The 24,978-nt window shown below is 38.0% G+C and overlaps 1 protein-coding gene across 4 annotated transcripts; it reads right to left on the bottom strand.

Annotated features, from left to right (window-relative positions):
* Positions 1–186: 186 nt before the first annotated feature.
* LOC103966782 lies at positions 187–19,426 on the bottom strand. Of its 4 annotated transcripts, XM_048578024.1 has the most exons (4): positions 1,986–2,217; positions 1,081–1,515; positions 980–982; positions 187–545 (listed from the first exon to the last, which is right to left on the bottom strand). In XM_048578024.1, exons 1-4 carry the CDS (start codon positions 2,149–2,151, stop codon positions 364–366), a joined length of 786 nt encoding a protein of 261 aa, XP_048433981.1. In that variant the 5' UTR covers positions 2,152–2,217; the 3' UTR covers positions 187–363. The 4 variants fall into 4 exon arrangements, with proteins under 4 accessions (XP_048433981.1, XP_048433980.1, XP_048433978.1 ...); XM_048578023.1 differs by lacking the exons at positions 980–982; positions 1,986–2,217 and adding an exon at positions 19,231–19,426 and having other exon boundaries at positions 1,090–1,515; XM_048578021.1 differs by lacking the exons at positions 187–545; positions 980–982; positions 1,081–1,515; positions 1,986–2,217 and adding exons at positions 7,432–8,264; positions 19,231–19,426.
* Positions 19,427–24,978: the final 5,552 nt, after the last annotated feature.

Here is a 24,978-nt window from a genome sequence, read left to right as displayed (position 1 = left end):
ATATAATTTTTATCTCTGAATCTATGTGGCTCTCTTATCCTGAAATTTTGAGTTTCAACGATATAATCATTGTATTTAACTAATAATTGAACCGTATTGTATTACCGTACTCGTAGCTGTCTATGAACGACACATTCTCGTTAGAGAAGAAAGAGGGAGAAGTAGAGAGAAAATGGGAAAAGCAGATAAAACGTAAACATTCAATATTTCACATAATTCTCCAAAGAGAAGGAAGAGACCTAAATACATAGAAGTTCAGGAAACCACAACTCAGAAGACCTAAATGGGCTTATTCAACTTAAACGGGTTACGCCCAATAGGATAGGAACCCAACAGAAACCAGGATAGGTGGCAGGTTGGGAATCATGGTGCTGAACCTGCTAGTGGAGAATCTGGATGGGCTACTTCTTTATTATCACCTAGTTGCCCATTCTTCGAAGTTTTGGAGTTGGAGGACTTGGATGAAGTTTTTTCAGCAGCAAGGGGCAGGCCTGGAAGTCCTGGGAGGCCTGGGAGACCTGGGAGTCCTGGGAGTCCTGGGAGACCTGGGAGTCCTGGTAGATCGATTGGGATGTTGGGGGTTTAAAAATGCTTCACTACTTGGAGAGGTTTATCTCACAAAGAAAAATGTAACGCAGCGGAATTGATAGGCAAGAGAAAGAAAGAATTCTCAAAGTATTACACAAGGTTTTATTCACTCACAAACTTAGTACAAAAGGAAACACTCAAACACTCTTAGAAGCTTTGTTGCTTCTTCTTACTTCTTACTTGACACTCTCACTTCTTGCTACTTGCTCTCTTGGTTGTTGCAAATGGTGTGGATGCCTTCTCCTTTTATAGGCATGGATGGAACCTTGGAGAAGCATGAAAACATTATGCTAGAGATATCTAGATAATTCCACTACCTTCCTAAGCTAGAATTATCTACACTAATCTTGTATGTTGGTGGATTCCTCACCATTCTTCTAGACTCTTCCACCAACTTGAACTTTGCTAGAATTCTCTAGCATGTGCATGGATCTTTCTTTGTGTATGGGCCGGATCAATTATCTTTGGCCCAAGACAAGATTACAATTCAACATGGGAGACCTAGGAGATCAGATTGGTTGAGAGAGGGATCAGGCATTTTGGGGTCCACCTGAGAGGATGATGGGAATGCCATCTCTGAGAACTTTTGGGAATTTAATTTCTTGGAATTCTGAATGTTGGGTTTCTGGTTGCATAAGCTGGGTTGCTTGAGAGGCTTGAAGGTGAAGAAACCAGCAGAGAATATGTGGGTACCTTGCTTTCTTGCCTTGAGGTGTAGGGAAGATGAGGTGGCTGATGAGGCCACAGCACAGTAGGGTTCACTGCTGCGGATTAGTTTGACGGAGCATCCTTCAATTTTCTTGACATCATTGCTCACTGTGAAGGGCAGATGGACTTTGAATTGTCCATGGCTGTTTGTTTTCACTTGTGCGTTGAAACTTGGTTTTGTTGAAGTCCCATCTTTGCATTCCACACCAACAGAAGCCCCTGCACAAAAACCCCACAGATTATTGATGGATAATATATCCATATCATGTCAGGAAGTTTTGTTGACTGACAATAAAATGACAAGTTACGATGATATATCTTCCAACGTTTTGTTGTCCGTTGGAAAGAAATCGTGATTGAAAGCAGAATCCTACCGTCGAGGAGTTACTTTAGGCGAGATTTTTTTTGCTGTTGATTTGTGTTAATTAATTTTTCGTAGTTGTACGGTTGACTCGTAGGAAATACCTGTATAAAGGTTTTCAGTCATTTAGATTTTACATTTTCTCCATTTGTACACTTGTGTTTATTTCCTTCTTTTAATTTTTCTCTGATTTATTCAAATTTAACGATTAAAATATAAACATGAGTGTGTATAGAAGAAGAGAAGAGGTGTACCGAAATTATTGAACCGGCTACAATAGAAAAATAAAATTGATGAAGAACTTGTTGAAAATTTGAGATGAATTTAACTGAAATGAAATGGCTGGTATTTGAGAAATCCTCTTGGAAACATGTGTCACAGTAGACAGTGCCAACAACTACTGCAGAAGGCCGGATCTCCTCATAGCTAGCCTCTGAAGGAGTATGAAATGGAAGAGTAGTGACCAGAAAGATAACTGTAAGAAACCAAGACATTGTTTTACAACCTATCTATTTCCCCTCTAAGAAGCTCTGATACTATTGACTCTAAGAATGTGTTCATACAGGTTGCCTTTTATATCAATTGCCGAGGCCTAATATAAATATTCTCTGTAGGATTATACAATTTTTTTTTTAGATATAAAAAGGACACTGGTTGGCTATTTTACACATACTCAACAAAATTAGCTCAACAAATTAATTGTGATTGACAGACAAATTGGAATGACTATTTTGGAATATTATAACCTGGGGTCCATGATGTAGAAAAGACCAAGGGTCTTGAAAAGACAAGGGGTAGTAACTTGAGAATCATTCAACAAGAAGGGATGGAATCACTCATAGCTCTAAGGGGATAGAACTTGGGAATCAGTCGATTAGGGGCAACGGATTCACTCACGTCGCTAATTGTGGATTCACTCGACACGATCAAGTTTGACACTTGATTTTAAGGAGGAGAAAACTCACTCTCTTCTTAAATTAACTTTAATTCACTAATTTCACTACTTTAAGGATACATATGGAGCCCTTTGAATAGGGAAATTACAAAGCCTTGGTATACTAAATATTTAAGAGTATGATAGTTACTAGGCAATTCAATTAAAAGAGAAGGTCACAAGAGTTTTGGGAGATGAGAAGCCATGAAAGTCTTAAATATATTTGTTCCCCATGCACTGCATCATTTTCCTCTTCTCGAACAAAAACTCGTCTTTTAGTTTCCTTTGATTTTTTTTCCTTAATCTTTTGGATGAGAATTGTTATTAGCACTCCAAAAATCTCATTCTACACTCCAAACTTTCTATATTAGGAAAGAAAAATACACTTATGAAGAGTGTAGAATGAGATTTTTGGAGTGCCAATAACACTTCCCTTTGGATACCTTTCAATTTTTTTTTTTCCACAACAGCCACAATAGCAAAAGCAAATCTCGAGCTGTCAAGTTGTTCTGTCACACAAAATAATTATATGAAAGCAACATGAATTTTTCATGGCAGAGAGAAGACCATGCATGCTACCTCTGTAATGTTGATTTGTAATTTTCTTATAGTGGTGCAAGCAACCTTTTTCTCCTTTAGTCGTCCGAGCCTACAATTGCAATGTCTAATATTATATCACCCGGCTCCTCAACTTTTATAATTTTTCTGTGTGCCATTGTTATATTTTTCTCTATTTTCCTCACTCGGAATATTATTCGGCAAAGTGCTAATTTTTCACATCTAATATTTGGTTTAGCCAATATCTGCACAATTAGGTGTTGAGTCGATCATTATTTTTTGTTTTTAGGACGAGTAGGATTTTCTCCCCTCTTATTCACATCATCTTCCCTCCTCTTCTCTCACACATTGTTTTTTTGTCTTATTGTCTCGAATGTTAACATGACTTAACCATAACCGTTCAAGTAGGAGATGAGGGAATGGGAGAGAGATTAAGAGGGGAGAGAATCCTCCTCCATTTTAGCATGTGATATTCACCTTAAAAAAGATTGACCTAATTGTATAAATAGTCCTCGTGATGATAAGGTATTCGGAAGATAGCTCATGTGGTAAAAAAATTCGGATTTATATTCTTGTGGTGAAGTCCGTTATTATTTAAGCCCAAAAACCAAATTCCTGTTAATTCCTTGTTAATCCCAAAAACAAAACTGTGAATTTCTGCACTCCCTTCGTTGTGGCTCAATAAAAATGGACTGTCTTCTATATACCCTATCACTACAAGGGTTTAAATTTGAACTTTTTTATAAGTCATGAGCTATATTACAAATACCCTATCACCACGAAGACCATATCTAATTAGGCCAAATAGGGGGCTTTTAGTGACCTTAGTAACATGAGAATTATTTAATTGACGTGCATGTGATATAATCATATAATCGTTGACCTAATGATGATTTTGTGTTTATTGATTTGTTAGCTGTGTTTGAAAATCCTTTTGCTATGTGGTTTTGCTGTGGGGAAGGAACGTACAAACATTCCTACTCCTTTTCACCCTATGTACAAACATCTTTACTCCTTTCCAGCCTATGAAACATCCCTGTGTAGTTTTGTTTGTAAATTTTCATGGAATTTCTATTCACGTTAAATGTATAGTGTAAAGCAGCAATTTTCAACCGTACAATAATACATGAGATGTTTTTTCATCACATGGAGTTGTCAATTTTCAGAACAGGAAGACAATAATTGGACTGAAGTCTGAAGTGGTATTATTCAAAGCAGAAGCCTGCCCCTTCATTCAATAAGGGACCAAGTTATAAGTTTATGATACAACATATCCTTGTTAAGATCAAGAGCTGTTCCTCCCGGCCGGCTTCCCTACTCCGCCTTTCTCTCCTCAAATCGTAACATAGAAGAGACGATATCCTCAGTATATGATTCCGTACACGTATTGCCTTAGGCATGGCTGCCGATTAGTTATATATGTAAGGAGCATTCTTTTCCTTCTTACAACCATCAACATTAAGTTTAAATCAGTTTTGAATGAAGAGCTTCCCAGTGGAGCAAAGATTCAGTCTTACGGCATTTATCAATTTTATGAGTATTAGAAGGCTAACCATTCATGAAAATATGCACAAATAGCGATGGTAGGCTCATCAAACATTGCAAAATCCTGCTTGAAAACAAATGTATTTCGCCAAGACCAAATAAACCAACAAGCAACGGAAAATACTAACATCTACTCTAAACTCCCCAATATAAGTGATTTAGTAGTGAAATTAAAATGAAGCCAATCATGAAAAATAATGTGGTCTGACTGTTGATTATACTTACCAACTTTTGCCAAACTTCTCTTGCCTTAGGAAAATCTTTGACACTCAGGGTTATCTGTAATGGTAATTGGTAATATTGTCTACAAAGCATATACTGGACTGCGGAGGTCACAGACTGAACAAAAGTGGCCTGACCAGCCAGAGATAATGAACTCACCCACCAAGCATTAAGTCGAGCTTGAGTTTCTACCAAGCCTTCGTAGGTGTTTTTAGCGATACGAGAATGAATGAAGGGGTGTTTTTAGCGATGCGAGAATGAATGAAACAAGGGGCGCTCTAAAAACACCGATAGAGTTCCCAACTTTATCACCTGCTCAATCTGTTAGGTGTGGGGTTTTACCACAAAAGACCTTGGTATTAGTTAGAGTAGGGTAATCATATTTATAGCTACCCTTGTTGACTTCCCCCACCGACATGGGACTGCCAACATGAAGACCAGTTAGATCCCCAAAAAATATTGTTTGCTGAGTACTCGAATAATATTCACAAGTGCTCTTGATCATAAAATTCAAGGAGTTGCTTCACATGATTATGCCAGGCAACAACATTTAATCCATCGACTCAAACCCAGTCAACAACAATTGTTGCTGGTTGCTCCCACCTAGGGATGAGTAATGGTTATGGCGGGTGGGAGCCCCACCATTCATCAAGTTGCAGAAACGTATTGCAGTTAAGACAATTAAAGAGAGTAAAAATAAGATGAAAACAAAAAGAATTTGTATTGCTAAGGTAGAAAAATGGACTGTCTATACAACTACTGTACAACTAAAAAATGCAAACCAACTCCGCGTATGATGGTCACTCACCAATCCCCTAACATAGTTGCAATCTTCCAAGCACTTCTGAGCACTCAAAATTGCAGCCTTAAGTTTGGGCAACCGTTTCTCCATGACAATTTTCTCTTGCTAAGCGTATGTTAATTTAAAAACATAGTCAGAGATATTCCTAAAATGCTTATTAATAAACATCACATATTTGAATGCTAATGAATTTAACATAATAGTTTCTGGCACATTCCCTTATCTCACAATGCTCAAAATGGAGTTCAAGTTTATATTATTTGTCCGAGTTTTGCTTATATTATGTTGTGCAAGGACTTGAGGGGCATATGTAACGGTCTTTGTATCGGCGTACAACAACTGGCGGGTGAGGGGTAAGGCGATGCAATCATCATGGCTTGTACTTGTAGATGTGATCAAATTGGTGGTAGTAGTGGCGGAGGGTTGGGAAGCATGAGAATTTAGGAAGACAGTCAAATCATCAATGGGAAGAAAGGCGCAGTGGTCACCATAAAAGTGGTTAGTGTCAAGGTACGTGAAGAACAGTTTTTCCGGCTGTAAAAGTTGCGACGACTGTCACTGATCCAGGGAGGCCCTTTCCGCTAACAATAAGGTCAAAGTTAGTGGGCTTAATTGGACCATCATCGTTAAAGAGTTTATTCATAACTTTTGGGGAAGGGTTGAAGACTCCGTTAAGTTTCCTCCCTTTGCAAGGGAAAATTTTTAGGTGTACCGGGTACACCAAATTTTTTTGGTGTACCCTCACTCATTAGAATTTTTTTGGTGTACAAAAAGTGAGGGTGCACCAAATTTTTTTGGTGTACCCTCACCATTATGAGTGAGGGTACACCAAAAAAATTTGGTGTGCCGGGTACACCGAAAAATTACTCCTTTGCAAGGAAGGTCGTAGCTAGAGAGAATGGACTTGCTGATTGCAAATTTGCTTGAAGTTGGACTAACAACTGTGTCTCAGAACACTAATATTCATCATACAAACCCAACCAACTACAAAAATTTCATAAAAAAAAAAATTAAAACTCCATGTTAAATTGTTAATAGTATTTGCGGAAATAAGCATAAAATTTTACATTTGGGTACTTATTAAGTTAAAATCATAGCCTACTACTATTATTATGGTGATTTATTTCACCAGTGGAGAATGATTTTGTGAAAACAATCCAAAACCCTAAACCCTAGTCACAAATTTATTCTCCAAAACCCTAACCCAAAATTATTTTCCCATAATCATTACCCTGCTACTCGGTCGAAATAGGAGTTGAAGTCGATCAAACTCGATGGAAACAGGAAAGGTATGTGATACGGCTCGTCGCACTCGAAGAAGATGACCTAATTCAGGGTCGATGTCGTCGTTCCGTACAACTATTTGCCTCCTTCTGATGAAACGGTTCATTTTAAACAGGTTTTCTCTAAGGGGCCCACATAGTAAAAGCATGGCCGACCCACTTCTGTTTTTCCTCTCTCGGCAAAGAATACCCATAACCTTTTTCATCCTCGGGTAATATTCAATAATAATTGATATATATATATATATATATATATATAATTTTTATATCTGAATCCATGCGGCTCTCTTATCTTGAAATTTGAGTTTCAACGATAATCATTGTATTTAACTAATAATTGAATCGTATTATATTACCGTAGCCGTAGCTATCGATGAACGACACATTCTCGTTAGAGAAGAAAGAGGGAAAAGTAGAGAGAAAATAGGAATAGAAGATAAAACTTAAACATTCAATATTTCACATGGTTTTCTTAATATTTCACATAGTTCTCAAAAGAGAAGGAAGAGACTATATACATAGCAGTTCAGGAAACCACGACTCAGAAGACCTAAATGGGCTTATTATACTTAAACGGGTTACGCCCAATAGGATAGGAACCCAACAGAAACCAGGATAGGTGGCAGGTTGGGAATCATGGTGCTGAACCTGCTGGTGGAGAATCTGGATGGGCAACTTCTTTATTATCACCTAGTTGCCCATTCTTTGAAGTTTTGGAGTTGGAGGACTTAGATGAAGTTTTTTCAGCAGCAAGGGACAACCCTGGAAGTCCTGGGAGACCTGGGAGTCCTGGGAGACCTGGGAGTCCTGGGAGTCCTGGGATACTGATTGGGAGACCTAGGAGATCAGATTGGTTGAGAGAGGGATCAGTCATTTTGGGGCCCACCTGAGAGGAGGATGGGAATGCCATCTCTGAGAACTTCTGGGAATTTAATTTCTTGGAATTCTGAATGTTGGGTTTCTGGTTGCATAAGCTGGGTTGCTTGAGAGGCTTGAAGGTGAAGAAACCAGCAGAGAATATGTGAGTCCCTTGCTTTCTTGCCTTGAGGTGTAGGGAAGATGAGGTGGCTGATGAGGCCACAGCACAGTAGGGTTCACTGCTGCGGATTAGTTTGACGGAGCATCCTTCAATTTTCTTGACATCTTTGCTCACCGAGAAGGGCAGATGGACTTTGAATTGCCCAATGCTGTTTGTTTTCATTTGTGCGTTGAAACTTGGTTTTGTTGAAGTCCCATCTTTGCATTCCACACCAACAGAAGCCCCTGCACAAAAACCCCACAAAATTATTGATATTGTGGATAATGCATCCATATCATGTCAGGAAGTTTTGTTGTCTGTTAGAAAGAAATCGTGATTGAAAGCAGAATCTACCGTCAAGGAGTTAGTTTAGGCGAGATCTTTTTTTTGCAGTTGATCTGTGTTATTTAATTTTTCGTAGTTGTATGGTTGACTCTTAGGAAATACCTGTATAAAGGTTTTCAGTCATTTAGATTTTACATTTTCTCCATTTGTACAATTTGTACTTTTTCTCCATTTTCTCCATTTAGATTTTAAAAATTAAAATATAAACATGAGTGCGTATAGAAGAAGGGTGTACGGAAATCATTGAACAGGCTACAATATAAAAATAAAATTGATGAAGAACTTGTTGAAAATTTGAGATGAATTTACCTGAGATGAAATGGCTGGTAGTTGAGAAATCCTCTTGGAAACATGTGTCACAGTAGACAGTGCCTACAACAACTGCAGAAGGCTGGATCTCCTCATAGCTAGCCTCTGAAGGAGTATGAAATGTAAGAGTAGTAACCAGAAAGATAACTGTAAGAAACCAAGACATTGTTTGACAACCTATCTATTTCCCCTCTAAGAAGCTCTGGTATTATTGACTCTAAGAATGTGTTCATACAGGTTGCCTTTTATATGTATAAATATTCTCTGTAGGGTTATACAATTTTTTTAGGGCTTATTATATTAATACCCCACAAATTATTGACTAAACCCCATACACTTAATACACCCTACATTTGCTTTTTTGAATTAAAAATTATCCTAGTACATCCCACATACTTCCTTATAATATCCCACATTCTCAGTATACACCTTATATTTTCTACATACACCCCACATTTCTCAAATCTTATAACCCTCATTTTTTATTTTTAGGGATTGAATCTAAACATTTGAATGTTTGGCTTGCCGAATGATTTGAAAAATATTTAGATTCATTTGAACATTTTTGAATAATAATAATAACGATTTCAAAGCTACCATGTTGTTTCCATTTTCTTGTGCATATTTTGGTCGAACCAAGTCACCTGCAAGAAAGTATCTTAGTATAGTGCAAGAAAGCACCTTATGAATGTCATTGACTCGCTCTGCAATCAGTTTGGAGGCCAAGGCTTTTGAATTATGAGATTCATAAGTGCTAGGTCTTGAATTATGAGATTGAGTAGGACTTCGGGGGCCATAGCTTTTGCCCCCACTTTGCCACCAGTTCATGATCCCCCAGAAGGACATGGCCATACTGTAGTCACTGCAACCATTGCCTGGTTGAAAATCATCATTAAAAATGATTTGGGGTGAGAGGGATTTTGATAGTTGAAAAAGATAAGTAATACGTTAAAAGTGATTTGGGTGTATTTAGAAATTTTTTTTTAAACCTAATAAGGTCAAAATTGTCATTGTATGGTGAGACAAATAAGTTATTTAATATTACATTTTAATGTGAGATGCATTCAACTTTTTTATGGAATGCTAATATAAAAAGGACACTGGTGGGCTATTTTACACGTACACAACAAAATTAACTCAACAGATTAATTGTGATTGACAGACAAATAAGGAATGACTATTTTGGAATATTATAACCTGGGGTCCATCAAGCTTCGTTTTTACACCAATGCAAAAACCAGTCAACTGCAAACCAGAAGAAGTGAACGTAGATAAGTTTCATTCCCTACCACCAAACCAGACAAGAAAAAAAAGGTATGGGATGGTGGGCAAGTAGATTGAAGTTGTTTCTTTTGTTGCTGTAAAAGTCCCAATTGGGTCCCGGTTAGGTGGGAAACTTGAAAAAAAGATTTGAAATCTTGTTTTTTAATCAATTGCATTTTGATACTAAGTCTGACACACTTGATGTATCACCCTACACACGAGATATGTAGAGTGGCTACAAATTTCATGAGTCTGAAGCTGTACAGTATCAGCAACAATAGGTTGCTGCATGTATTTATTCGTGTTGTCTCTTCACACAGAAACAAATGATGCATAGGAGCCTACTTTATAGGCTATGACATTCCTACGAGATTCTGCCGTGTAACCGAGGATATCTATCACGTACGCACAAATGATGAGCTCCTACTATACTGACTAAAAACATATAAATACAACTAATTATTAAGAAATATTTGAGTTTGAAATTTATGCAATTAACCTCTTTCTTTTGGTTAATTCGAGAAAAAAAAAAGGAATATATCTCTAAGAAATTTAATTCAATTAGATAGGGTAATTAAAAAATAGGACACCAAAGAATTTGACCGTTGAGACGTATGAGGTCGGAAATAAATATTTGAGTTTGAAACTTATGCAATTAACCTCTTTCTTTTGGTTAACTCGAGAAAAAAAAAAGGATATATCTCTGAGAAATCTCATTCAATTAGATAGGGTAATTAAAAAATAGGACACCAAAGAATTTGACCGCTGAGACGAATGAGGTTGGAAACTCTCACTTACGGTTCTAAGGGAAGGAATTTACCCCTCTTTTGACCGGGGAGAACAAGCCGTTCAACAAGGAGATTCCAAAATTGTTGAGGCTTGGTTCGATCAAGCCGCCAAGTATTGAAAACAAGCAATAGCGCTTACTCCTGGTAATTATATTGAAGCATAGAATGGGTAAAGATTACAAGGTGTTTCGAATAAGAATAGTTTATTATTTAATTTAAATATTTACTTTTATAGATTTTTTATATTTGTTATAATTCATTTTCTAATTAATTGTTTGTTGTCCCTATGAGGATCATTTCTCTAGGAAGAACCAATCAAAGAATTTCATATAAACAACCGGGATTATCTAATTAATTATAACTCTTAAACTTGATAAAAGTTGTACGTACAGAAAGATTTATATGCGGTTGTCTTGCAAAACATAAATACATGTGAAAACTAAAACTTACAATAAAAAATGACCACTTCCCATGATGTCAGAATATGGTATGAGAAATGTTAAGGAGACTATCTTAAAATGAGATTTTTCATAGACTCACCTTCCAGTTTACCGTCAATTTTGATGCTAACATTATAAAACATTGTATTTGTCACATCTCGGCCCGGGCCCCCACCACAACCTGGGCCCGCTCCACCACCGTAGCATGATATTATCCGCTTTGGACCCCAACCACGCCCTCATGGTTTTGTTTTTGGAAACTCACACGAGAACTTCTCGATGGGTCACCCATCCTGGGAATGCTCTCGCGCGCTACTCGCTTAACTTCGGAGTTTGGATGGAACCCGAAACTAGTGAGCTCCCAAAAGGCCTCGTGCTAGGTAGGGATGAGAATATACATATAAAGATCACTCTCTTGGGCGATGTGGCATGTCACAATCCACCACCCTTGGGGGCCCGACGTCCTCGTTGGCACACACATGACCAGAGTTAGGCTCTGATACCAAATTGTCATATCCCGGCCTGGGCCCCCACCACAACCCGAGCCCGCTCCACCACCGTAGCACGATATTGTCCGCTTTGGGTCCCAATCACGCCCTCACGGTTTTGTTTTTGGGAACTCACACGAGAACTTCCTGATGGGTCACCCATCCTGGGAATGCTCTCACACGCTACTCGCTTAACTTCGGAGTTCCGATGTAACCCGAAGTCAGTGAGCTCCCAAAAGGCCTCGTGCTAGGTAGGGATGGGAATATACATATAAGGATCACTCCCTTGAGCGATGTGGGATGTCACAGCTGTATTAAACATGAAGTGACATACAAAGAGTCCATAAAGAATCTCACTTTTAAGAAAATTTCTTTAGCATTTCTCGTATAGGACTTGAGCAGGGAATAAATGAAGATATTATCATGACATAATAATGTGACATTAATAAGGGGCTTTATTTGTAAGTGTGACATTAATAAGGGCCTTTATTTGTATGTGTGACATCCAAATCTCGTGGATCTCTTGTACTTGTGCCAGGACACTTAACTGAATCATTAACATCATTATTATTATTATTTTTTTAGTACATCGATATTTTTACACTAAGGGGAGGGGTAGTTCGGCTAAACTACGCAATGGTAACCTAATTTGGTATCGAGTTCGCCATCCACGAGATTCGAACCTAAGACCTCTCACTTTCAAGTGAGATGTGTATACATTCCAAACTAGGGTTTTGGTACAGTCATGTGTTGGTGTTGCACCTAGATTCCCTTTGCATCAAACTATCTTTTCCTACTAGAAATTTTTTAGTATGTCGGAAATACGGTCTGATATACCATATAACTAATTGGAAATTTCTTTGTTTTTTTTACAAATTTCTAACTACTTGTATTATTACACTCGGTGTACCAAACAGTGTTTACGACACACTAAAAAATTCTCTCTTTTCCTACCCGCAATCTGATTGTTTTGTTCTTAATTCAATTTCCTGCTTTGTGAGGAAACCTAGGTTTATCTACGACAACCACAACCCTCTCTGTCCCTACTGCAATCTTGTGATGAAATGTTTTCCTTTTATAGTGAAAATGAGTGGCAATTTAGTCGTGTACGAGCTATCTATATTCGTGTGGTATCTACTTACAGGTTGATCGATGTACGATAATTCATAACAATTATTGAAACAAAGAAGGGATGGTTTTGTCCAATTCCCTGTCATTCGCAAAAGACATGATGTCTTCCCATCACGGGCGAGTTTAGGGCTGCCGTGTGGAGGAGTGAGGTTTAAGGACTTTTTCATGTCTCACCAATTTCCAAATTGCGCAAACATGTCATTGGCATTTTCCCAATGTACATGAGTGAATTTAAGCATATTTTGAGATTGTAGGGATGTAACCGACCTACCGAGAATAAGAAAAGAGAGCTAGTATCAACACTTTCAAATAATTATCATGACCGCTCATAGATAACTTCGAGACTGACATGCATAAAACACTGTTTGCAAGTGCTGATAACAACTCTGAAATATATTACACACATAATTCATTCGGAGAATTTTGGGGTTTTGGGTACAATAAACCGTGACTTTTGGTGAGCCTAAGCATCAATGTAGTACATGAAAGTATAAAATTTTGTTTCTCTATATCGCACCCGTTCATCAATGCAACAAGATATTGTAAATTTTCACGGAATTTTTAATCACTTTAAATGTAATAGTGTAAAGCAGCACTTTTCATCCGTACAATAATACATGAGATGTTTTTTCATCACATGGAGTTTTCAATTTCCAGAACAAGAAGACAATTGGACTGAAGTGGTATGGAAAAGGATCCTCTTTGTGGGGATCTGGGGGATCCATCAATCACGATTGTTCATCGTACATCATGTGATCAGTTTTTGTTAAATACTATTTGTATTCAATTTTAAATTTTAAATTTTAAATGATTTCTGACCGCATGATGTACGATGAACGACCGTGATTGATGGATCCCGGATCCCCACAAAAATGATCTGGAGAGGATTTTTTTCCAAGCGGTATTAAGCTAAGCAGAAGCATGTCCCTTCATTTAATAAGGGACCAAGTTATAAGGACGGTATTCTCTCTCCTCCCTCTTTCTCTCCCCTCCCTTCCCTGCTCTTACAAAAAAAAATTTCTTCTCTCTTTACAAAGATAAAGTCTTGAGTGTTTAAACAAGAGGAGAGAGGAAAAAAAAAAGAAAAAGAGAACTTGCAACCATCAACATCAACATATCCCTTTGTCTGATGTCAGTTGGTTACGTAAAGAATTATTATTTTCCTTCTTACAACCATCAATATTAAGCTTAAATGAATTTGAATAAAGAGCTTTTCCGTGGAGCAAAGATTCAATCATATGACGTTTATCAATCTTGTGAGTATTACCCTTCAACCATTCATGAAGATATGCATAAATAGCAACTATAGGCTCATCAAACATTGCAAAATCCTACTCAAAAACAAATTTATTTCACCAATACCAAATAAACCAACAAGCAACGAAAAAACTAACCTCTACTCTAAACCTCCCAATACGAGTGAATCAGTGGTGAGATTAAAACGAAGACAATCATGAAAATCAATTTGGTTAGACTGTTGATTATACATTATCAACCTCAGCCAGACCTCTCTTGCCTTAGGACATTCTTAAAAAACATGAGTCGTCGATTCAAAGCCACAAGCACATCTTTAACACTCAGGGTTATTAATCGTAACCCTTTCAGCCTCTGATCATTAGTTAAGAGGTTATCAAGAGTGAGCAACCATAAAAAACTCTAAACTTTTGAGGAATATGAAGATTTCAAATGAGATTCCATCGCAAATTAGGAAAACCACTAGAATTAATGGCCAACATATTACCATCACTTGTGTTCCACTCCAAACACACGTATCCTCCAAAGTATCAAAATCGACTAGAATGCTAAGAATTTGTTCAACAATCTCCTTTGGTAAAACAAGTAGTGTTTACCAATATCCCAACCATTATTGTAACAATAATCAGCTACGGTAGCCTTAAGCATATTGTCAGAGAGCAGGCAGCTACCATGATGAAGCAAAATACCACATTTAGCCGATTTGTCAGTTCAAAATTTTACCGTATTCCCATTTCCAAATTCACCAAAGTAGCCCTTCATACAAAAGTTTAGTCCCTTCAAGAACACATTTCCAGGTGCAAGAAGAGCCTAAAGCAGTTTTATCATTGAGTAACTAGCCCAATGGTCAATGTACTTGCCACTGAAAACTTTTGCCTAGAGACCATTATCCCCTCCATCAATCTCCAAGAGTTCTTAGCAAGAAAAGCTGTTCATAACTCTCAAGTTTTTCAAGCCAAACCCACCAAGAGACTTCGGAAGGCAAACTTGGACCGACCCTGTCTGCCTACCTAAACTCTAAACCCTAAACCCTGTCTGCATACCATATACTGGGATAGTGGAGGTAGAAGACTGAACAAGACTGGTCCGACCAATAAGAGATGACAAATCACCTTCCAAGCAGGAAGTCTAGCTTGAGCCGTTTCTACCAGGCCTTTGTAGGTGTTTTTAGTAATGCCAGAATGAATGAGACCAGGGCTTTGTAGAAGTGGCAAATTTGATCAAGGAAGACCGGGGAGATCCCCAGAAAATCTTGTTTGCTGAGTACTCGATTAATATTCACAAGTGCTCCTGATCATAAAATGAAAGGAGCTGCTTCACATGATTATGCCAGGCAGCAACGTTTAATCCATCGACTAGGACCCAGTCAAGAACAGTTGCTGCTGGTTGCTCCCACCATTCATCAAACTGCAGAACGTATTACAGTTCAGACAATTAAAGAGGGGAAAGACAAAACAAAAACAGAAAGAACTTATACTGCTAAGGTAGAAAAATGGACTGTCTATACAACTACTATACAATTAAAAAATGCAGACCAACGCCGCATATGGTGGTCACTCACCAATCACCTAACATAGTTGCAATCTTCCAAGCACTTCTGAGCACTCAAAATTGCAGCCTTAAGTTCAGGCAACCATCTCTCCATGACAAATTTCTCTTGGTCAGCAGCCACATTTAAACAATAGCTCGTTGTCCAGCACAGTAGTAGATAAAAATTTAAGTGCATGTTAATATAAAAACATAGTCAGAGATCCTACGATGCTAAAAATGGACTGTCTATACAACTACTATACAATTAAAAAATGCAGACCAACTCCGCGTATGGTGGTCACTCACCAATCACCTAACATAGTTGCAATCTTCCAAGCACTTGAGCACTCAAAATTGCAGCCTTAAGTTCAGGCAACCATTTCTCCATGACAATTTTCTCTTGGTCAGCAGCCACATTTAAACAATAGCTCGTTGTCCTGCACAGTAGTAGATAAAAATTTAAGTGCATGTTAATCTAAAAACATAGTCAGAGATCCTACGATGCTTATTAATAAACATCACATATTTGCATGGTTTAATATGTAGAATGAATTTAAAATAACAACAGAGCTACACATCGTGAGTTTTGACAGCAGATTAGAACAAAGAGCAAACATGTATTTAGAATCTGGATGAAAAAAATTCAGAACATCTAGCGCAACAAATGAAAACTACGCAATTGGTGATATCATTTGCATACGTTCCAGGGAAATTGAAGTCTCCTGGTGAATTAACCCCAGACCTATAATCATAAATAGGGTCTTTGGGCATCTAAAGAGGAGACCGTCGATTTCATTTAATAAAAAAAGAGTCCATCTACTTGTTGGGCTGCTAGAAAAATTTGTCTTGAATTTTATATTATATATATGAACTTTTGCCTGGAACTTAAAGAAAAAGAGCCAACACTTCATGGAACGACCAGACATGGTTTATACAATGCTAGTATATGAAGCGACTAGTAAATTTATGAGCACTATTGAAGCTGAGGTCCTTACCATGCTAACTTTTAGTAATGAGGTACATATGATTTCAAGTTCTGATCTGCGGTAATCAAATTCTTCAGTCTTCTTCCACTTCTTTTTAAAAGAAACTTCAGCTTCTTTCCTTTCCGCACATAATTTATTTAAGCGTTGTATTTCAGACATCAGTGTATTCAAGCTAGCCCTCAAGCCAGCAACTTCTCTTTCCTTGGTCCAAACCTCCAGCTACACAAAGAAAATGGAAGACTATGAAAAACCAGATGATAACACAGTGCAGGCTAAAAGTAACCTAGTATGCAGTATACAACTATGAAAAGGATCAAAAGACTGAAAGTAATCAAACATGTCACCCATGGTGCTATTTCCACCCAAGCTATTGGTAGTTAATACTTTTAATATGCAAGGAAGATTTACCTCAAGTTGCCTAAGACTGCCCACATTTTGTGATGTTCCTGAAGAAATTACATCAGTATTGCCATGCAAGCGTTTTATAAGTTTTTGACATAGATCCCTAGCTTCTGCAGCTTTGTTCAGTGCAGCTTCAGTAGCCAAAAATTGCTGAACGTGTGCTTTCTGTGAACAATGTATTCCAAATAACAAGTTAAACTCTTGCAACAAAACAAAAGCAGAAAATGTAGGGGTGAAATGGAACCGAGCAATTATTTCATTTAAACAGTATGGTCGTTTATGGAATTAGGGTTTAGACCTACTATTATACTTTGTATGGGGATAAATCATTTAGACCAACTATTATACTTTGTATGGGGATAAATCATTTAAAATTACTGATGACATACATACTTGGCGACATTGATATCAACACATACAAATGACATATCCTCCAACTTTTCTTCAAGAGAAATAATATCCCTACCACTCGTTGTCTGTTGGAAAGAAATCGTGATTGAATGCAGAGTCTTACCGCCAAGGAGTTGGGCGAGATTTTTTTGTAATTGATTTGTTATTTACTTTTCATAGTTGTATATTTGTGTCACATCCTGACTCGGACTTCACCAGATCCTGGGCTTGACTCCGCCGTAGCACGATATTGTCTACTTTGGACCCCGACCACACTCTCACGGTTTTGTTTCTGGGAACTCACACGAGAACTTCCCCAGTAGGTTACCGATCCTGGGATTGCTCTCGCGCGATCTCACTTAACTTCGGAGTTCCAATGAACTCCAAAGCCAGTGAGATTCAAAAAGGCCTCGTGCTATATGGAGGTGGGTATGTACATATAAGGCATATAGAATCCTCTCCCCTGTGCGATGTGGGATCTAATAGGGTAATTCGACGTCCTGAACTTGTTTCTAACGTACGTTTTCCCAAATTAATTCGTTTGAGTAGAGTTTGACTAAATGTACCCTTTATGTGCTTAGGTGCAATTAATAGCGGCGATTCCGTTATTCCTTTTTGGTACGGCTTTGCACCAATGGTGTACGGTGAGTGGATCCCTTCTAAAATGTTTTTTTTAATAGTAGAAATGCATACATGGAAAAGCATGATTTAACAATAATGTTCTATGAAACACTTTGAGATAACATATATCTAATGGATAACGATATACTATTTAGAACAGGTTTAGAACATCTCTTTATAGTATAGATGATGGATAACTTTATACTATGAAGTTTCCTTTCAAATAAATGTATGTTCAATGGTTTTGTACATACCTAGTGGTCCCTATTCCACTACTGGGCGAGGGATAGATTCCGTCTTAGGCGATGGTTACGGTGTTGGCATAGGGCCTCAAGGGCTTTTCCTATGGCAATTAGCACAGGGATGGGGAGCTGGCACGGGGCCTAGGGGTGATTTTCCTCTGGCAATTGGCAAAGAGATGGGGAGCTGGCATGAGACCTAGAAGGATATTGGACATTCACTAGTGATTACAATATATACGAGATATTTTTTAGACATTGCACTGCATGCTAGGTTTCGGAAAACCTATTTTATTTATCATGCTATATGTGTTTCCATAAAACTTGGGGTTTAGTATGTTGATAACTATTTTATTATATCTATATCAACTTGGTCCACTCATGTTTGTTTTGCGCCTCCTTCAGGACTTAGAATCGAGGCATACAATCCCGGCGTCAAGATAGTTCCACATCAGCAGCATCTTCGAGTCTTCTCGGTGTAGGACCCATCCTCTTATTCATTCAATTTTATATTATTTCTTTTTAGTATTCTAGTTAGTTGTATACTCTAAACACGTTCCATAAATGCATATTCATTATATTTAAATTTATAAGTCTTATTTATTCCTTATTCTAAGCATTTGCATTCAATAAATAGCTTTCATCACCCTTGGATGTCGGTCAGCACGTGCCTATCCTGGTGTTTGCGGAATATCAGAATCCGGACGTGTCAATTTGACTCATATATAGGAAATACTTGTATAAAGGTTTTCAATCATTTTCTTGAATTTTACTTCCTTTTTTTTTTTCATTTTGTACGCTTGTTTTTTTCGTTATTTTGATTTTCTTTGATTCATTTGAATTTAGAGATTACAAAATAAACATAAGTGTGTGGAGGAGAAGGTGTATGGAAATCATTGAACGGATCTCTGTTTATGGAGGAGAAGGTCTACAGAAATCATTAAACGAACGTCTGTTTTATAGCCGGACTACAATATAAAAATAAATTTGATGAAGAACTTGTTGAAAATTTGAGATTAATTTACCTGAAATGAAATGGCTGGTATGTGAGAAATCCTCTTGGAAACATGTGTCACAGTAGACAGTGCCTACAACAACTGCAGAAGGATCGTTCTTCTCATGGCTAGCCTCTGAAGGAGTATGAAATGTAAGAGCAGTAACAAGAAAGATAACTGTAAAAAACCAAGACATGGTTTTAGAGCCCATCTATTCCCCTCTAAGAAGCTCTGATATTCTTGAGTCGAAGAATGAGTTGATACAGGTTGTCTTTTAGTTATATCAAATGCTGAGGCCTTATAACTAATGTAAATATTCTCTGTAGGATTATACACGCTTTACATGTACGCAAAATTAACTCCTCAAATTGTTTGTGATTGACAGACAAATGAGGAATGACTATTTTCGAATATTATATAGCCTGGGGTCCATCGAGCTTCAGTATTACACTCATGGAAAAACCAGTCAACTGCAAATCAGAAGTGAATGTAGCTAGGTTTCGTTCCCTACCACCAAACCATACAAGAAAAAAAAGGTAATATTTGCGATGGTGGGCAAGTAGATAAAAAGAGAGGTCCCTAATTTTTGTGTTCCTGTGTGTTTCGTTGTTGTTTCTTTGTTGGTGTAAGAATGCCAAAGGGAATACTTGGGTCCCCGTTAGTTGAGAAACTTGAAAAAAAAAACTGAATTTTTTTTTTCTAACTGATTGCATTATTAGTGTTTGTATCTACTTACAGGTTGATCAATATACAAAACTCATAATAATTATTGAATAAAAGAAAGAAGTTTTCATTTTACTAATATAATAAGAGTGTTGACTGTTTACTTGTATTGATGTTTTGTGTTCGAAATAGTCAGCGGAATGAAGTGGGAATGCATGTTGAAGTTAAAAAATGGGATGCTTTTACTTAACCAAAAAAAAAAATGGGATGCTTTTATAAAGAAGAAGGGATGGTTTTGTCCAATTCCCTGCCATTCACAAAAGACATGTCTTCTCATCACGGGCGGGGGAGTGAGGATCAAGGACTTTTTCATGTCTCACCAATTTTCAAATGGTGTCAAACTTGACAATGACATAAGCATTTTCTCATTCTATGAGTGAATTTATGCATATTTTAAGATTGTAGGATGTACCGGACTTAACGGAACAAGAAAGATGACTGTTATTACACTTTAAAGTAATTATCATGAACTCCTCATAAATAATATCGAGATGTGCATCAGCGAAGCTACAGAGGAGGTGTGCTTGCATCTCTGGTCGCAGGAGTTCGTTCCCAAAATCCAGGTTTTCACCCTTTTGCTCTAGTGCGTGTGCTCGCACCTCTGGTCACAGGAGTTCGTTCCCAAAATCTAGGCTTTCACCCCTTTGCTCTGGTGCAACAGTGCTGCGTTTTGGTTTTTTGCAATGGTCCAGTGGGGCGTGTTGAAAATTTTTTAGATCGACGGGCCCAGAGGGCCTCACTTGACACTGATACTTGAAAGATAGTAATTATAAATCTCAACTCAATAATCGAGTGAGCGTCGTGCATTAATATTTATAGGATTACAAGTCATACATATGTAGAACTAGGATTACAAGTAGTTGAATCAGGACAAAACATGATCTGCAGCAAGCGGTGCAGCAAGCGGTGAGGATTCCGTGTTGGACTGGGATTTCGTGTTAGACTGGAATTCTATTTGTGCAACAGACATAGACTAAGTTGGAGTCGGTTTATCAATACTGTCCCCAGCTTTACCACCTGCCTAATCTATCAGGTGTGGGGTTTTACCACAAAAGGCCTCGGTATTAGTTAGAGTGGGGTAATCCTATTTAAAGTCATTGCTTTTCTTTACCCCCACCGATGTAGGACTGCTAACACGCCCCCTCACGTGTAACCCCATTTAGTGGTTCACACGTGGAGATCCACACATTGGCAATTGAAACTGAAAGGTCAACTCCAATGGAGTCCAAACTTGTTTTATCAGGAAGTGACTCTTAAGAACTCAAAAACTGGCTCTATGTTAAGAGTCCAAGCTTGTTTCCAAGCCCACACTTCCTGGTGACAAACCCTTGGCTTGCACGAGCCCGTAACCGTGGGCTCTGATGCCATGTTGAAATTTTTTAAATCGACGGGCCCAGAGGGGGTTCCACTCTAACGACATCAATACTGTCCCCAACTTTACTACATGTCCAATCCGTCAGATGTGGGGTTTTATCACAAAGGGTCTCGGTATTAATTAGAGTGGGGTAATCCTATTTAAAGTCATTGTTTTTCTTTACCCCTATTGATGTGGGACTACTAACAGCACGTTGCTCCGTTTTATTTATCTTTTGTTATTTTATTTTATTTATTTTTATTTGTAAACCTTGGCCAAACGATGTCGCGTTGCACTTGAGGAAACAAAAATTTTAAATGAAACGAGTCAAACTGCGTCGTTTCGCTACAAAGAGTTCACATGGTTCTTTCATAAATGTTGGTTTTGCTACAGCTCCTGCTGGTTCAAGTACGCTCCCTTTTTCCTCAAACACGCCCTTCAACAGAGGCACACGAGCTAATTAAAAGACAACCTAATATTGTTAAAGCAAAAGGTATTTAAAAAATAAAAAAGTGATTGAAACTTTGATCTGAAGAAGAAGAAAACGATGGAGGATGCAAATGTTAGAGAGTGCTCTCTAGATAATTAACACTAATAACTAGTTAATTGATTATCTGGTTTGCCAGGCTACCACCTGCCTCCTGGCCAAGATCAGGAGCTGTTCCTCCCACCCGGCTTCCCTACTCCGCCTTTCTCTCCTCAAATCGTAACATAGAAGTGACGATATCCTCAGTATATGATTCCATACACGTATTGCCTCACGTACGGTTGCCGATTAGTTATGTAAGGATTATTAATTTCCTTCTTACAACCATCAACATTAAGTTTAAATTAATTTTGAATGCAGAGCTTCCCAGTGGAGCAAAAATTCAATCTTACGGTGTTTATCAATCTTGTGAGTATTAGAAGGCCAACCATTCATGAAAATATGCACAAATAGCGACTGTAAGCTCATCAAACATTGCAAAATCCTGCTCGAAAATAAATTTATTTCGCCAATACCAAATAAACCAACAAGCAACGGAAAATACTAACCTCTGATCTAAGCCCCCCAACATGAGTGATTTAGTGGTGAGATTAAAATGAAGCCAATCATGAAAATCATGTGGTCTGACTGTTGGTTATACTTTCCAACTTTTGTCAAACTTCTCTTGCCTTAGTAAAATCTTTGACACTCAGGGTTATATGTAATGGTAATTGGTAATATTGTCTGCAAAGCATATACTGGACAGCGGAGGTGACAGACTGAATAAAAGTGGCCTGACCAGCAAGAGATAATGAATTCACCTTCGAAGCATAAAGTCGAGCTTGAGTTTCTACCAAGCCTTTGTAGGTGCTTTTAGCGATGCGAGAATGAATGAAACAAGGGCTTTGTAGAAGTGGCAAATTTGATCCAGGAAATGTTGGAATTTTTTAGATTGACGGACCCGAGGAACCCCACTCTAACGACCCCGATGTTGTTTTCAATCTTTTCAAGAAGTGCCTCTTAAGAACTCAGAGGCCGGCTCTATGTTAAGAGTCTAAGCTTGTTTCCAAGTTCACATTCCTGGTGACAAGGTTTTGGCTTGCACGGGCCCGTAACCATGGGCTCTGAACCATGTTAGAATTTTTTAGATCGACGAGCCCGAGGGCACCACTCTAATGACATCGATATTATTCCCAACTTTAGCATATGCTCAATCCGTCAGGTGTGGGGTTTTACCACAAAATGCCTCGGTATTAGTTAGAGTAGGGCAATCATATTTAAAGCCACCCTTGTTCACTTTCCCCAACAATGTGGGACTGCCAACAGGAAAACCAATTAGATCCCTAGAAAATCTTGTTTGCAGAGTACTCAAATAATATTCACAAGTGCTCCTGATCATAAAATTCAAGGAGCTGCTTCACATGATTATGCCAGGCAGCAACATTTGACTCAGACCCAGTCAACAACAGTTGTTGTTGGTTGCTCCCACTTAGGGATGGGCAACAGTTATGGCGGGTGGGAGTCCCACCATTCATCAACCTGCAGAAATGTATTGCAGTTCAGATAATTAAAGAGAGGAAAAACAAGATGAAAACAAAAAGAATTTGTACTGCTAATGTAGAAAAATGGACTGTCTATACAACTACTATATACAACTAAAAAATGCAGACCAACTTCGTGTATGATGGTCACTCACCAATCCCCTAACATAGTTACAATCTTCCAAGCACTCCAAATTGCAGCCTTAAGTTTGGGCAACCATTTCTCCATGACAATTTTCTCTTGCTAAGTGCATGTTAATCTAAAAACATAGCCAGAGATATTCCTAAAATGCTTATTAATTAATAAACATCACCTATTTGAATGGTTTAATATGTAGAATGAATTTAACATAATAGTTTCTGGCACATTCCCTTATCTCACAATGCTCAAAATGGAGTTCAAGTTTATATTATTTGACCGAGTTTTGCTTATATTATGATGTGCAAGGACTTGAGGGGCATATGTAATGGTCTTTGTATCGGCGTACAACAACTGGCGGGTGAGGGGTAAGGCGATGCAATCATCATGGCTTGTACTTGTAGAGGTGAAATTGGTGGTAGTAATGGCAGAGGGTTAGGAAGCATGAGAATTTAGGAAGACAATTAAATCATCAATGGGAAGAAAGGCGCAGTGGTCACCATAAAAGTGGTTAGTGTCAAGGTATGTGAAGAACAGTTTTTCCGGCAGTAGAAGCTGCGGCGGCTGTCACTGATCCAGGGAGGCTCGTTCCGAAAACAATAAGGTCAAAGTTAGTAGGCTTAATTGGACCGTCCTCGTTAAAGAGTTTATTCAGAGCTTTTGGGGAAATGTTGAAGACTCCGTTAAGATTCCTCCCTTTGCAAGGAAGAGGTCGCAGCTAGAGAGAATGGACTTGCCGATTGCAAATTTGCTTGAAGTTGGACTAACAAGTGTATCTCAGAACAATAATATTCATCATACAAACCCAATCAACTACAAAAATTTCATAAAAAATTAAAACTCCATGGTAAATTGTTAATAGTATTTGCGGAAATAAGCATAAAATTTTACAATTGGGTAGTGATTAAGTTAAAATCGTAGCCTACTGCTATTATTATGGTGATTTATTTCACCAGTGGAGAATGCTTTTGTGAAAACAATCCAAAACCCTAAACCCTAGTCACAAATTTTTTCTCCAAAACCCTAACCCTAAATTTTTTGTCCCGAAATCATTACCCTGCTACTCTGTCGAAACAGAAGTTGAAGTCGATCAAACTCGATGGAAATAGGAAAGGTATGTGATACGAGTCGACGCACTCGAAGAAAATGACCTAATTCAGGGATGTCGTCGTTCCATACAACTATTTGTCTTCTTCTGATGAAACGGTTCATTTTTAGCAGGTTTTCTCTAAGTGGCCCACATAATAAAAGCATGGCCGACCCACTTCAGTTTTTCCTCTCCCCCCAAAGAATACCCGTACCCTTTTTCATCCTTGGGTAAGATTCAATAATAATTGATATATATATAATATTATATATAAGTATGTATATGTATATTTTTATCTATGAATCCATGCGGCTCTCTTATTCTGAAATTTTGAGTTTCAACAATATAATCATTGTATTTAACTAGTAATTGAATCGTATTATATTACCGTACTCGAAGTTGTTTATGAACGACACATTCTCGTTAGAGAAGAAAGAGGGAGAAGTAGAGAGAAATGGGAAAAGAAGA

The sequence above is a fragment of a genome, unplaced genomic scaffold (genome assembly GCF_019419815.1).
Source record: "Pyrus x bretschneideri cultivar Hongxiangsu unplaced genomic scaffold, Pyrus_bretschneideri_v1 Contig12, whole genome shotgun sequence".
Lineage (NCBI taxonomy): Eukaryota > Viridiplantae > Streptophyta > Magnoliopsida > Rosales > Rosaceae > Pyrus > Pyrus x bretschneideri.
The sequence above is the reverse complement of the archived record's forward strand: the minus strand, read 5'-3'. Positions and strand labels throughout refer to the sequence as shown.